Source organism: Drechmeria coniospora, chromosome 03 (genome assembly GCF_001625195.1).
Source record: "Drechmeria coniospora strain ARSEF 6962 chromosome 03, whole genome shotgun sequence".
Lineage (NCBI taxonomy): Eukaryota > Fungi > Ascomycota > Sordariomycetes > Hypocreales > Ophiocordycipitaceae > Drechmeria > Drechmeria coniospora.
This window is the reverse complement of record NC_054391.1, coordinates 4,839,369-4,853,917: the sequence shown is the minus strand read 5'-3', so window position 1 is coordinate 4,853,917 and position 14,549 is coordinate 4,839,369. Positions and strand designations below refer to the sequence as shown.

At 57.3% G+C, this 14,549-nt stretch overlaps 2 protein-coding genes across 2 annotated transcripts; both read left to right on the top strand.

Annotated features, from left to right (window-relative positions):
• Window positions 1-249: 249 nt before the first annotated feature.
• DCS_07023 (tubulin-tyrosine ligase) lies at window positions 250-2,818 on the top strand (the record flags this gene model as incomplete). The annotated part of the gene is made up of 3 exons (XM_040804310.1): window positions 250-1,157; window positions 1,228-1,293; window positions 1,444-2,818. The coding sequence occupies 3 exons, from the start codon at window positions 250-252 to the stop codon at window positions 2,816-2,818; spliced, it is 2,349 nt and encodes a 782-aa protein (XP_040654414.1).
• Window positions 2,819-7,312: 4,494 nt separating this feature from the next.
• Window positions 7,313-11,512, top strand: DCS_07022 (ATPase, P-type, calcium-transporting, PMCA-type; the record flags this gene model as incomplete). The annotated part of the gene is made up of 2 exons (XM_040804309.1): window positions 7,313-10,626; window positions 10,687-11,512. 2 exons carry the CDS (start codon window positions 7,313-7,315, stop codon window positions 11,510-11,512), a joined length of 4,140 nt encoding a protein of 1,379 aa, XP_040654413.1.
• Window positions 11,513-14,549: the final 3,037 nt, after the last annotated feature.

Here is a 14,549-nt window from a genome sequence, read left to right as displayed (position 1 = left end):
GCCTCCTCGCCTAACGACGCCCCACGTTGCCCCTCCGTCCCCAGGGACGACGCCTACAGGATTCATGTTCACTTCCGCCTTCATCCTGGCATGACGGGTCTCGATCGTGGTAACACCATCCATCATTCAATCGCGTAGCTTTCCTCATCGGATTTTGTTCTTGCCGACAATCTTCTTGGCTGATGACTTGATCCCACGACTCACCGACTCGTCCCCAAGTCTGGCGTCCATCCCCCGCGGCTGCACCCGATGCACATCCTCGTCACCAACGACGATGGCCCTCCATCGCCCGACTCCTCGCCCTACGTCCATGCCTTGGTGGATCACCTCCAGAAGGCAGGGCATACCGTCTCTGTCTGTCTGCCGCACACGCAGCGCTCCTGGATCGGCAAGGCGCACATGATTGGCCAGACGTTGAAGCCGTCGTATTATCGGCCGAGTGCCAACATCCACGGCCAGGATGTCGAGGGCACGACGCATCACCGCCCTTGGCCGACGAATGATGTCGATGAATGGATACTGATCGATGGCACGCCCGCTTCGTGCGTTCAGATCGGCCTGCACCACTTCTTTCAGGACAAGGGCCCCATCGACTTGGTCGTCAGCGGTCCCAACTATGGCAGGAACACGACGTCCGTGTTCGCCTTGAGCTCTGGGACCCTGGGTGGCGCGCTCGAAGGCGCCGTCTGCAAAAGAAAGTCTATCGCTCTGAGTTTCGCCTTCTTCTCGCGCAACCACGACCCGCACATCATCGATGCCGCCTGCCGTCATAGCGTCCGGGTCATCGAGGCCCTCTACAAACAGTGGCCATCCGACGACAGCGCAGACCTGTACAGCGTCAACGTTCCGCTGGTAGAGGGCGTCGAGGGGCACAAGACGCTGTGGACGGACGTGTTGCAGAATTACTGGCGTGATGGCAGCTGCTTCCAGGAAATCGACGGGGACGCCGGGGATGCGACCGAGGAAGAAGCCATGATCCGCGAGGGTCCCGGCGGTGAAGCAGATCCCGATGGTCAGAGAGCCGGTGCTCCCCAGACGCGAAGGGGGCATGCTCACAAGCATTTCAAGTGGGCGCCCAGACTGACGGACGTGTTCAAGAGCGTGGACGAGTCTGAGCCCGGCAACGACGGGCGAACGGTACGAGAAGGCAACACGAGGTACGGCCCAGCCCCTGACCACCTCCCCTCGTCTACCGACTCGGTGATGCCGACTGACATTGCCCCGCAGCGTCACGCCCTTGAAGGCCAACTTTGCTCTCGGCAACGGCGCACTCAGCAGGAAAGAGCTCGAGCTGTGAGTACCCCGCGACTTGCTTTGGAGGCAGGGATGTTGGAGAAGTGCGTGCGACTTTGCGTCAGCAAGTTGGATTGCCTGTACAATATGCCTCATCAGCATTCTCTCCTTCAATAAAGCGCATCCTCATTCTTACCGCCCGTGTCGCAGTCCAATCCGCCCACTGTCCGGTGCACCGACGACGCAGGGGATGCCGCTGCGAACTAGGCAGAGCGGCAAGTCGAAGGCACCCATACGAGCTGTTGTCGCCTACGATGACCCCTACGTCCAACCGCTCATCGTTGCCGCCGTAAAGGCCTTCATTCCGGAGGCGGAACTGGACCTCGATACCGAAATGCCGCCCTCGGCAAGCGCCTTGTCCTTGGGCGGCACGCTCTCGACGCCGGATTCCCGCGTCGTGCAGATTACGGCTTACGAATCGATCGACTTTGAATTCGCGTCGTCACACCCGGGATCCTGCCTCGTCAACAGCTATGTCATCCGCAAGGCTCTCATCCGGAAACACTACCTATCCACCACGGTCGACCACTGGGTCGCAAAGAACCCGAACTCGCCGCTGAAGCGACACGTCAAGCGCAGCGAAGCCTTTGAGGTTGACTACGCCGAGTTCCTGGACGATGCTCTCGTGGAGGCGTTTGACCTGAGGGAGAGCCTCGACCGGAATGGTGCGATGGAAAGGAACGAGCGCGCGTGGTGGATTCTGAAGCCGGGCATGAGCGACCGCGGGCAGGGAATCAGGCTGTTCAGCACGATGGAGGAGCTGCAGGATATCTTTGACGAATGGGAAGAGGACAACCCGGATGACGACGACGAGGAGGACGTCGGCGTCGAGCAAGCAAGAGCTGCCGGGGACGAGCGAGGGGACCACATCACGACGTCGCATCTTCGTCACTTCGTCGCCCAGCCGTACATTCACCCGCCACTGCTGCTCGGCTCCGAGCGTCGCAAGTTTCACATCCGGACCTACGTCCTCTCTCAAGGCAGTCTGACGGTCCACGTCTACAAGCACATGCTTGCCCTCTTCGCCGCCAAACCATACCTGCCCCCTTGGGAACACTCCCCGACCGATGTGGACTCCTTCCTCACGAACACATGCCTTCAACAGCAATCGTCATCTGCCGACGGCAAGGGTGCGGCGAGCACCAACGCCGTTCAGCGCTTCTGGTCTCTGCCCCTCTCGGCATCAACGCTGGAGCGCATTTTCTCGCAGATTTGCACAGTAACGGGTGAGGCGTTTGAAGCTGCGGCGCGGGCGATGCCGGTTCATTTTCAGCCTCTGCCGAACGCGTTCGAGGTCTTTGGGCTAGACTACATGGTCGACGCCGACGGGTCCGTCTGGTTGCTCGAGGTGAATGCGTTTCCCGATTTCAAGCAGACGGGAAGCGACCTGACGGGGATCGTGGGTGGGTTCTGGAGAGGAGTCGTAAGGAAGGCCGTCGTTCCGTTTTTCCACCTCGAGGTGGAGGCCAATGAGGAAGACGGCGACATGGTCCTGGTAAGGGATATCGATCTGGGCAGGCGGTAGAGGGGATTGACTACTACGAGGAATAAAATGCATCGCCTTGGGCCTACCCCGGTACATCTGGAATGCATGTAGACACTAGATAAGAATTAGAATGCCGGACTTCCTCGCCAGTTCCCATGTACAGTACGTTGCTTGACTGTTGCTCATGCGTTCCTTGTGCGAGTGCTTGAAAGTAATACATGTACGATCTGATCTGGACAGATGACACTCCTGCTTGCCCGACCCAGGCTACCCTGCAGCTCAGGATATCCGAGGGACATTGGACCTGCATCGCGAGACTCGGAAAGGAACCCCCCTTGGTCAAGGGACGAGGGACGACGGTACAATAATTCAACTTTGTTGCTTCAGCATGGCGCAACACAGAGAAGGGAAGAGGGATAACAGATGATGCGATTCTTGTACTACGTGGACTACCAGCATGACACCTGTGTATCCATGGGGAGTGCCAGACGGCCCCAACGAACGTCTGACCGCGAACTACTAGGGGTGCTAGCCAGTCACGATATTATTACCGTCAGTAGGTTTCTCATGCTAGCCACTCAAGCCTTTGCTTGCAGTACTGTACAGCCGCTATTGGTGTAGGCTCTGCCTATCCGCACGGCATTATTGTCTGACGGGGAAATATGAGCAACAGCTGCCTCCCAGTCCCTCGCCACCACTGGTTTACATGTATAATGGCGGAAGCAGATGCGCTGGGCCGTCATTCCTCACTGGCGGATCGATGTGCGGTCCAGATCTGGGGGAGAGGTCCTGGAGTCGGACCAGGCAACGACCAGGTGCTCGTTGGAGTACTGAGAGCCATGCAGTATTGTATAATTGAACTAAAATACCCAGGGGTATCATTTTACTGACCTGAAAGTTCTCTTCTGTACGGTATTCAGAAGAGTCGTCACATTGTAAGACAACAAGTTGTTCGCCGGGATGCTTTGTTGAGGGGTGGTAAATAAACAAACAAACGAGCACAGCTACTTGCAAGTACTGCAAGTATGTGACGAAATGGTACTCCGTACCTGCTATTATTTTTCGATCGGCGAATAAATTGCCCTATCAGAGTAACTAGTGGATCCCAGCATTGTTTAGTTCTGGAATCTCGATCTTCGACGACGCCACGAAAGAGGCGTCCGTCTTTAAATCAGCCACGTACCGGATCACGAAACACTGCGTAATACTCCGTACAACTAGCGTACAGTATAAGCACTCCGTACAGTACAACCAGTAAAACAGTACGGAGTACGACCGACAACACTTACAGTACAACTAGGAATACAGTACTAGGTTAGTAGTCCGCACAACCAGGAATACAGTACAGCCAGGAATACAGTACAACCAGGAATACAGTACAGCCAGGAATACAATACAACCAGTAATATAATACAGCCAGGAATACAATACAACCAGTAATACAATACAGCCAGGAATACAATACAACCAGCAATACGGAATACAGTACAACCAGTAAGTACAGTACAGTACAACCAGCAAGTACAGTGCAGTACAACCAGTAAGTAATACAGTACAGTACAACCAGTAATACAGTACGTACTCTCCGTACAGAGTAAGTACATCCAGTAATAATACTTACAGCGCGGAGTACTCCGTACTCCAGTTAGTACTGCACTACGACGAGCCAGTACAGCACAGATGTGCAAGTACCAGCGCTTACAATACTGCAAGTACTCCGTACATGTACTGTCATTATGACAGTCTTGCACCGATCCATGGCACGAGGTGAGCAAAGCCCTCGTATTACCTACCAACTACTCCGTATCTTCCTGGTGAAATATGTGAAAAAGGACGGGTGCATTATTCATCGAATGATTCCTTGTCGAATTTTGGTTGGACCTTGCACAGGAGCACAAACATATACTGTACTCACGACGTGCACCTAAATCGAGGAACAAGCTCCCACCTTGCGCACGGCCATGGTGAGTGAGCTTCGTCCCCCAACGTAATGCAGAGTATTATTAACCAACTTAAACTGTCGGGGGGTGACAAGAAAGCTGAATGGAAACTGCGAATGAGTTGCTTGCGCCATGTACTCCGTATGACTCGTGCTGTTATAGTTTTCCCACTCTATACGTGCGTAAGTACGGAGTACGGAGTACCTTAAAAATGCTACGGGTCACGCATGATACCATGCGTGCTGTGGCGAGGTTCTCGCACGTCGACGCCGTGCCGCAACACGTGCGTGCACAGGTGAAATGGTGGTACATGTTACAGCGCGCAGAGTGCTGGACTTGTACCTGTGCCGTGCGAGCACCTGGTTGCGCCGTTATCCGGGAGGCTGGCTGTGGCGAATGCAGCCCCATGCGCACCGATCCAATGTTCGTTGACGGTGCATCACATGCACGTGCAAGTGTGTCGAATACGGATGCAACGAAACAACAACCGTAGCTGCACAAGCAACGCGGGCACCTGCGCTCACACGGGGATGGGGGCTGATGCGGGACATACGTTCGTTTTCAGCGACTCCGCCTCCTCTGCGGTGCGCGTGGTGCCCTCTGCTCACCTCCGCCACCAGAGGCCGCCGGCGCCAGGCAGCGGGAGCAAAGCAGCTGACGCTGCCATCGAAGGCAATCGGCAAAGTGGAACATGGCATTTTCGATTTATGGTTGCTTTGCGAAATGCAATGCAAGCGGACGCCCATTTGGCTTCTCTCCTACGTGAGTGCATGCTTGTATGAAGCGTACGGTAGGCGCTGCTGTAGTTGTGTACTTAGGAAGGCACTTGTTACTAGTACCTTATTTGCAGCACCTTGGTAGTAGTAGGGAGTATTACATGTGTGCTGCATTGGCGGCACCTCGGTGCTCTACTTACTTACACCCAAGTACATGCCCTAGCACCCAGTGTGTTTGTAGCGCACAAGCACCTACTAGGTGCCTAGTATTTAGTGGTGCTGGTGATGATCGGCGACGGCACAGAGCACCCGAGACAGCACAAATATTCGGATGCGAGTGGTATGAAAACGTACTGTACCAAGAAACACTGCATCATGTAACAAAGTAATACAGTACATGTGCTCATGCCGATGCCGAATACCTACTAGGTACTTACCATACTTAGTAGTTACCTAGTAGCTTGGTTGGGAAGATTTGCGGTTACATCACACATGTACATGATTGTGCTGTACATGTAGTACATGCATATCACGAAAATGTCGAATTGCTGCAAGGATGCCAGCATGCCGTTGCATCTTCCCACGTAGTATCCGATGGCAACAGCGCAAGGCACGAGGGCCTGCTACCTCGGTCGCTAGCATGCTGGTACGGCGTACGGCGTACTTACAGTACACCTACAGTACACCTACAGTACACCTACAGTACACCTACAGTACACCTGCAGTACACCTGCAGTTCACCTACAGCGTCTACCAACATGCAAGTACATTTACTCGTGCTGGTAGGTGCAGGTACTTCGACCTCGGAGTGTTTGTTGTTGCCGGTATCCGCTACCTCGTCCTCGGTTGCTGGGCTCCTACCTCGGTCGGTACAGAGTACTGCCCGTGGGTACAAGGAGCGGGTACCACAAAACACGTCGCTTCTCGCAATTTATCGAGTTAGTACTAGGTACTAGAGCTGGTCATAGCTCTAGAGGACGCTGTGCTCCGCACGAGTAATTACACGCTTGTGTACAAGTTCGGTACCAGGACTTGCTGTGCGTCGTTCAGTGGCGTCCATGGTCCCACCATTGCCCCCCGGCCGGTGCCCATCGGCCAACCACGAGCCGCGGCTGCAGCGCTCCGCCAACTAGGCCAAAGGCCTTTGTTTGCACTGCCTCATTTAACTCGGCCGTGATGAGCAGCCAAATGCTTGGCGGCCCATCGAAACTTCGCGGGAGGTTTACTTTACCAAACCCTCTTCCGCCACGGTGACTTGCCCGCCGTCACTTTCCATCACTCACTCGTCCTGTGTTTGTCATAATCACCTTCCCTTCTCTTCTTTGTCTCCTATAGCTGCTCCTGCTGCTCTTGTTCGCGCAGAGCGGAACGCACATGCTGTACATCAAGACCGCTCAATCGCCAAGACACGGCCTCGGAAGCAATCCATCACGCTCCTTGACAATCACTCCTTGCCTCTTCTCGTCCTCCTACCCTCAGGCCCCCTTTGACCCGGCCGCCCTCCTCTCACCCCTCCCTCCCCGCCCGGTTGACTGAACAGGTCGGGCTCGGGAGGTGCTGCCTACCGTCGGCTGCCTTCGCACCAGCACAGCCTCACCATAACGACCTCGTCCTAACCGTGCCTGTTCCTCACGGGAACGAGGCAGGCTGTGTGCCGGAGACATGGCCGACCCGAGCGAAAAGGAACCCCCTCCCGGCCCTCCCCTCGCGAGACGGAGAGCGTACGTTGCCCGCGAAAATCATTACTTAACCTCCCCCCCCCCCCCCCCTCCTCTTCCCTTGTCCCTTCTCGACCCAACCCGGCTGACGCTTGCTTCCAAAGGCCAACCATCACCATAGACACGACGGCCGTCAGCGCCAACAACGGCGACGCCAGCATGGCCCAGGACCCACCGAGGCCGAGCGTCTCCATCTCGCCCATCTCGCCCCCCGACGACGGCACGAGCCCCTCCACCATGGTCGAACCGTCCCGAGGCTTCACCTCGGGCGCCCAGAATCCTGGTCTGCGCCCCGAGGCCTCGTTCGACAGCAAGGACAGCCGGCCGACGAGCCCCCACAACGTCTCGAGTCCTGTCCTCGGACGGGGAGCCGACGACGGCGCCGGCTTCCTCTCCGTCCCGCACCCCGGCCGATCCCGCCAGAACTCGGTCGACTCCCAGGATGCGGCGCGATCGGTTAGCTCCCAGGGCGAGACCACCGTCGTCGCCTCGAGCTACACCCAGGTTGAAAAGTTAAAGGCCGCAGGCAACGACAAGGTCATGAATGACGAAAAGGCCCTGACTCCCGACGTGGGAACCGAGGAAGATTTCGAGGTCGACAACAACCCGTTCGCCTTCACCCCCGGCCAGCTCAACAAGATGTTCAACCCGAAGAGCCTGCCGGCCTTTTACAAGCTTGGCGGCCTGCGCGGTTTGGAAAAGGGTCTCCGGTCGGACCGCAAGGCGGGCCTCAGCACCGAGGAGTCGCACCTCGACGGCGTCGTCACCTATGACCAAGCCACCGGGAGCGGCGACAAGGCGACGACGGAAGGCGTCGCCGCCCCGATGGTTCGCCAGCCGACGGACAAGTCGTTGCGGGCCAAAAGCGGTCCCTTCGCCGACCGGTACCGCGTCTTCCGGGACAACCGACTGCCGGAGAAGAAGGGCAAGAGCCTGCTTCAGCTCATGTGGATCACGTACAACGACAAAGTCTTGATACTGCTCTCCATTGCCGCCGTTGTCAGTCTTGGCGTCGGTCTCTACCAGACCTTTGGCCAGGCGCACCCGGACGGGGAACCTGCCGTCGAATGGGTCGAAGGTGTCGCCATCGTCGTCGCCATCGCCATCGTCGTCATTGTCGGCTCCCTCAACGATTACTCCAAGGAACGCCAGTTCGCGAGGTTGAACAAGAAGAAGCAGGATCGCAACGTCAAGGTCGTCCGCAACGGGAAGACGGTGGAAATCTCCGTCTTCGATCTCATGGTCGGCGAGGTCATTCATCTCGAGCCCGGCGACCTCGTACCCGTCGACGGTGTTCTCATCGAAGGCTTCAACGTCAAGTGTGACGAGTCGCAGACCACGGGCGAGTCGGACATCATTCGCAAGCAAGGCGGCGACCAGGTGTTCTCCGCCATCCAGAACCACGAGAACCTCAAGAAGATGGATCCCTTCATCCAGTCCGGCGCTCGCATCATGGAAGGCGTCGGCACCTACATGGCCACCTCGACCGGCATCTACTCCTCCTACGGCAAGACGCTCATGGCCCTGAACGAGGACCCCGAGATGACGCCGCTCCAGGCCAAGCTCAACGTCATCGCCACCTACATCGCCAAGCTCGGCGGTGCTGCCGGCCTGCTCCTCTTCATCGTCCTGTTCATCCAGTTCCTCGTCCGCCTGCCGCGCCTGCCGCCCGGGACGACGCCGGCCGAGAAGGGCCAGATGTTCCTGAACATATTCATCGTCGTCGTCACCATCATCGTCGTCGCTGTCCCCGAAGGATTGCCCCTGGCCGTCACCTTGGCCCTCGCCTTTGCCACGACGCGCATGTTGAAGGACAACAACCTGGTTCGCCATCTCAAGGCGTGCGAAGTCATGGGCAACGCGACGACCATATGCTCCGACAAGACGGGCACCCTGACGCAGAACAAGATGCAGGTCGTGTCCGGAACGGTGGGCACGAACCACCGGTTCGGTGGCGCCCGCCCCGTGTCGGCCGCCGACGACGATGACGACGACGCGCCGCCGGCCCCCTTCGACACGAGTGCCGACGTCTCCGCCTCGCAGCTGACGTCGGCGCTCAGCGCCCCGGTCAGGGACCTGCTGCTCAAGTCCATCGCCCTCAACTCGACCGCGTTCGAGGGTGAGGTCGACGGCGAGAAGACCTTCATCGGCTCCAAGACCGAGACGGCGCTCCTTCTCTTCGCCCAAGCCCATCTCGCCATGGGCCCCGTCAGCGTGGAGCGCGAGAATGCGACGACGGTCCAGCTGATCCCCTTCGACTCGGGCCGGAAATGCATGGGCATCGTCGTGCAGCTTCCCAAGGGTCGCGTCCGCCTCTACGTCAAAGGCGCCTCCGAGATCCTCCTGGCGAAATGCACCGAGACGTTGCGGGACCCTTCCGCCGACGACTCCCTCGCCGCGCTCACCCCCGACGACACGCAGACGATCACGCGGCTCATCGAGAGCTACGCCATGCGCTCCCTCCGAACCATCGGCATCTGCTTCCGCGACTTCGAGTCTTGGCCGCCCAAGCCCGCCCGTCGCGGGGGCGGCGGCAAGGACGATGTCCGGTTCGAGGACGTCTTTCAGAACATGGCCTTCATCGCCGTCGTCGGCATCCAGGATCCTCTACGCGACGGCGTCTTCGAATCGGTGAAGCTGTGCCAGAAGGCCGGCGTCGTCGTCCGAATGGTGACGGGCGACAATAAGATCACGGCCCAGGCCATCGCCAAGGAGTGCGGCATCCTGCAGCCGAACAGCGTCGTCATGGAGGGTCCCGACTTCCGCAACATGAGCAAGCTCCAGCAGGAGGAGATCATCCCGCGGCTGCACGTCCTCGCCAGATCCAGCCCCGAGGACAAGCGCATCCTCGTCAAGCGGCTCAAGGACAAGGGCGAGACGGTCGCCGTGACGGGCGACGGCACCAACGACGCGCCGGCTCTCAAGATGGCCGACGTCGGCTTCTCCATGGGCATCGCCGGCACCGAAGTGGCCAAGGAAGCCTCCGCCATCATCCTCATGGACGACAACTTCTCGAGCATCGTCAAGGCCCTCAAGTGGGGTCGCGCCGTCAACGACGCCGTCAAGAGATTCCTGCAGTTCCAGCTCACGGTGAACGTGACGGCCGTCGTGCTCACCTTCGTCACGGCCGTGTCCAGCGATAAGGAGCAGTCGGTCCTGACGGCCGTGCAGCTCCTCTGGGTCAACCTCATCATGGACACGCTCGCGGCCCTCGCGCTGGCGACGGATCCTCCGCAGGACAGCGTCCTGGACCGGAAGCCGGAGCCCAAGGGGGCGGGCATCATCTCGACGACGATGTGGAAGATGATCCTCGGCCAAGCCATCTACCAGCTCACCATCACCTTCCTCCTGTACTACGGGGTCCCGAATGGCTTGATCGACGGCATCATCACCAACGAGCCTCTGCCGTCGGAGGTGGTCAACACGCTCGTCTTCAACACCTTTGTCTGGATGCAGATCTTTAACCAGTGGAAGTAAGTGACGCGCGCGCGTGCCCGGGCGACGGGACGAACGTCTTGACTGACTCGGTGCAGTAACCGTCGGTTGGATAACAAGTTCAACATTTTCGAAGGTCTCAGCCGGAACCCGTTCTTCATCGGCATCAGCCTCATTATGTGTGGCGGGCAGGTGCTCATCATCTTCGTCGGCGGCGCGGCCTTCCAGATCGCCGAGGCGGCGAGCCGCGACGCGGCGCTGTGGGGCATCGCCCTGATCCTCGGCGCCATGTCGATCCCCGTCGGCATTGTCATCCGTCTCGTGCCCGACTCGGCCGTCGCGGCGCTCGTGCCGAACTTCCTGAAGCAGCGCGCGCACAAGGTGCCGGGCCTGACCGTCTCGGACGAGGAGATGGACATGTACCCCGAGCCGCTCGCCGACGTGCGAGACGAGCTCAACTTCCTGCGGCGCATGAAGGGAGGTCGGTTGAACAACCTCAAGTTTGCCGTGCAGCACCCGCGGGACACGCTCATGCGGCGGTCCCGGAGCCCGTCGCACTCGAGATCGAACTCGGTGTACGGGCCGCCGTCGCCGACGCGGGAAGACAGCTTCGGGGACCGCGCGGCGACGCCCGACTCGCGACGACGGCCGAGGTCGAACCGGTCGCGCTCCAACTCGGCGCTCGGGGCGCCGACGGTCATGGCCGGCATCGTCGCCGCCGGTGTCGCCGCCGGCTGGTCGCCGATCGGCCGACCCAACGCCGAGGGAAAGGGGGACGAGGCGGGCGAGGCCAACAAGAACAGCAACGGCAACAAGAACGTCGACGAAGACGACAACAACGCCCATGCCACGAGCGGCGGAAGTGCCGAGGAGAAGGGCGCCGACGCGGGCGAAGCACAAGGCGGCGAGGGGAAGCGGCGGTAGTGGCCATTGGATAGATGCTGACGCTGTATCGTCGTACGGTATTGATTGCTCGCTTTGTTTGCTAGAGACCGGCGGGCCGCTTGGCACAAGGGAAGAGAAATTCGACATTACATTCATGTACAGAGCTGAAGCAGTGCCTGATATTGTCCTCGTGGCGCCTGCAGATGATGCCGATGGAAAACTCGACCGTGACGGAGACCTGGCTTGACATGTGGTTGCAGCCGGCGAAACGAAGGCCGCCGTTTCGGCCGCAACACGGCTTCGCTAGGCGCAGAGAGTCGGCAGGATGCCGGTCAGCATCGATGCACTTGTTCCGTCGTAACAAAATGACAAACGTCAGCTTCCTAGACAAGGTGAGTGAAGGTAGGGAGGGCGCTCTGTGCGTTGTACAAGGAGTGCCTGACTCAGCTGGCGATGCTTGGCCTATGAACCTCGACTGGACTGGCACAGTACTTACACTTGAGTAGTTACTGTAGATGTACTCAAGCACGTATCAATACAGTCAAGTCTACGTGCACGGAGTGCTCCGCACAAGCAAGTACATGTACCTCTGAACGGTGCAAGAACGCAAGTATGGCATTGTACGGAGAACAACTACATTGAGTACACCACCTCACCATGCAGGTGCACACTTACTTTCACATGTTTGTACCTGTACAGCGCAGACGGAGTACAACTACATGTAAGTACATGCACTTGCACGTCCCGTAATTTCAGCGTACACCTACGTCCTTAGGTACTGAAGTAAGTAGTTGTGTACAGTAAGTAGTTGTGTACAGTAAGTAGTTGTGTACAGTAAGTAGTTGTGTACAGTAAGGTGTTGTGTACAGTAAGTAGTTGTGTACAGTAAGGTGTTGTGTACGGTAACTAGTTGTGTACAAGTACTGTAAGTACACCGACGGAGATGTGATGTCGAGTGCACTCGTATTACTGATTGATTTACTTGTGCGAGGGCAACTGCAACTCCTTGTCTACAGTAGGCACTAGCTGGCAACCACCTACTGTAGGGAACAGAGATGAATCTATCGAATACTTACTCGTAGGCATCGCCAATGATACTAGGATTTCCTTTGAAGAGGGGCTATTGAGTTGGCATCGAGGCACGGAGCAAACGCCGGAAAGATCCTTCATCTGTTACGGAAAGTGTATCAAATACCGCAATCCTATCATCGCAAGCACTGCGCCTAGCTGTACAGTCATAGTTGAAGTCTGGTGCGGAGCAAGTACGCACGTACATGTACTTGTATTAGTGCATGTGCACACTAGTATCGCAAGTAGTGATACATTGGAGTACCCTACTTACAGTTCTCCGTACACCCGCAGTAACAGGTAGCAGCACGGAAACGTACAGTACTTAATTACTGTATGTGGGCAATACGGATGGTATGTGTTCATTGGTACATGGACTTGCGGTATTACGTGGTATTAGTGGTAGGATTAGCGCTACAGGTTTGCCACTGACTGTAATTACTGTTGGGTGTAAGTGCAGTGTCCCGTACAGCTGCTTCACCTTCCCCCATGCGGAACAGTTCTTGTATGGAGAGTATTACCTCGAACGCGACCTGGCTTGGCCCCGTAAGTATACGCTTGGAGGCTCCCAGCCATCATTACCGTATCCTATCCTGGCAAGGGTTCATGTTGAGTCGTCAATCCTTTTTGGCCTGATCAAGTAAGGGTTCGTTCATTGCTCATCCAATAGCGATCCATCCTTGTCAGTGGCCACAGTTGACAATACAAGTACTTCTAAGACTATGCAGTATTGTGTACTTGTAAGAACGAGAAGCTGTGGTTGTAGTCGTAACGTAACGCAGTTTTTGGTAGGTCGTCCACGTACCGTACGCCAGCAAAGGTTCCGACCTTATTCGTGCTTTGTTTGCAACTGTGCAGGTACTTGTACTCTGTACAATACTGTTACGTACCGCGCGCCGAGCACCAGTACTAAGTAATACGGAGTACACATAATGAATAATGGCGATTCCCCCCCCCCCCACCCTTCCGTCTCTCTCACTCCATTCCCTCCCTCACTCTCGCTCGTCTTCCTTTCTCTTTAACTTTTGCGTCCCGCCGCACTCTCTCTCTCTCTCTCACTTCTGCCTCTTCTTCGTTGCTTGCCTAGCCGTGGCGCTTGCCCTTTCTTCCACGCCCTACGTGGCATCACGTAGTTCTGGCAAAAGTCTCTTCGCAACCACCATCGCCCGCCATGGCGCCAGGGGAATGAAGGAGTCAATGCGACTGCAACTCGACGGACCTAGCAGTTGCTAGTAGTCAATTAGTTGTGCCTTGCTTGACCAACGGAGCAACTGTTACTGGCTGGCTGTACTTTCTCTACCTACCAACCGAATCCCACGTAACTCTATGCAACCTTTACTGGCACCTACACGCTCATAACATAAGCCTCGACTTTTCACTTGTCAGCCACCTGCCTGCCAACTTGTTTACCGACTAACCTCGCCTACTTTCCTTCTTCAACTCACCGCCGCTCCGACCCTCTGCATTTTCACTTTCCTCTTCCTTTCCTCTTCCCCTACACCTTTCCCCCTTCTCTCTTCTCCCCTCCACCGTTGCCTTTCTCTCCCCTGCCCCCCCCCCCCCCCCCCCCCCCTCCGTGCGCCAGCGTTTCCCTTTCAGCGTTGCACTCGGACCCAAGTCTGTCTGGCAAGCGGCCTCGGTTGCGTCGCCATTCGCTTCGCTTCCTTTCCTTTCCTTTTCCCGTTGACCAACTTGCTTCTCCAACTCCCAAACTGCGTGTGCTCCGTCCGCCCTGCTCTACCTGCTCTGCGAGTCTTGGCTCTTCCGCCACGGCTGCAAGCTTTGCAGCAAGTTAGAAACACCGTCGCTTCTCACCACCATCCAACCGAGAGGCAGACGACGGTTCTTACCCTGCGTAGAATCGAGCACCCTCCTGCTCGCTACCACCCTTCTCCTCCTCCTTCACTGAACCGTCACGGCGCCCGTCACGGCCATCGCGACGCTCAAGGCTGGCCACGCGTCGTCCGTTCCCTCGCTCTCGGCAACGCCATCTATCGTCGTCGAGCTG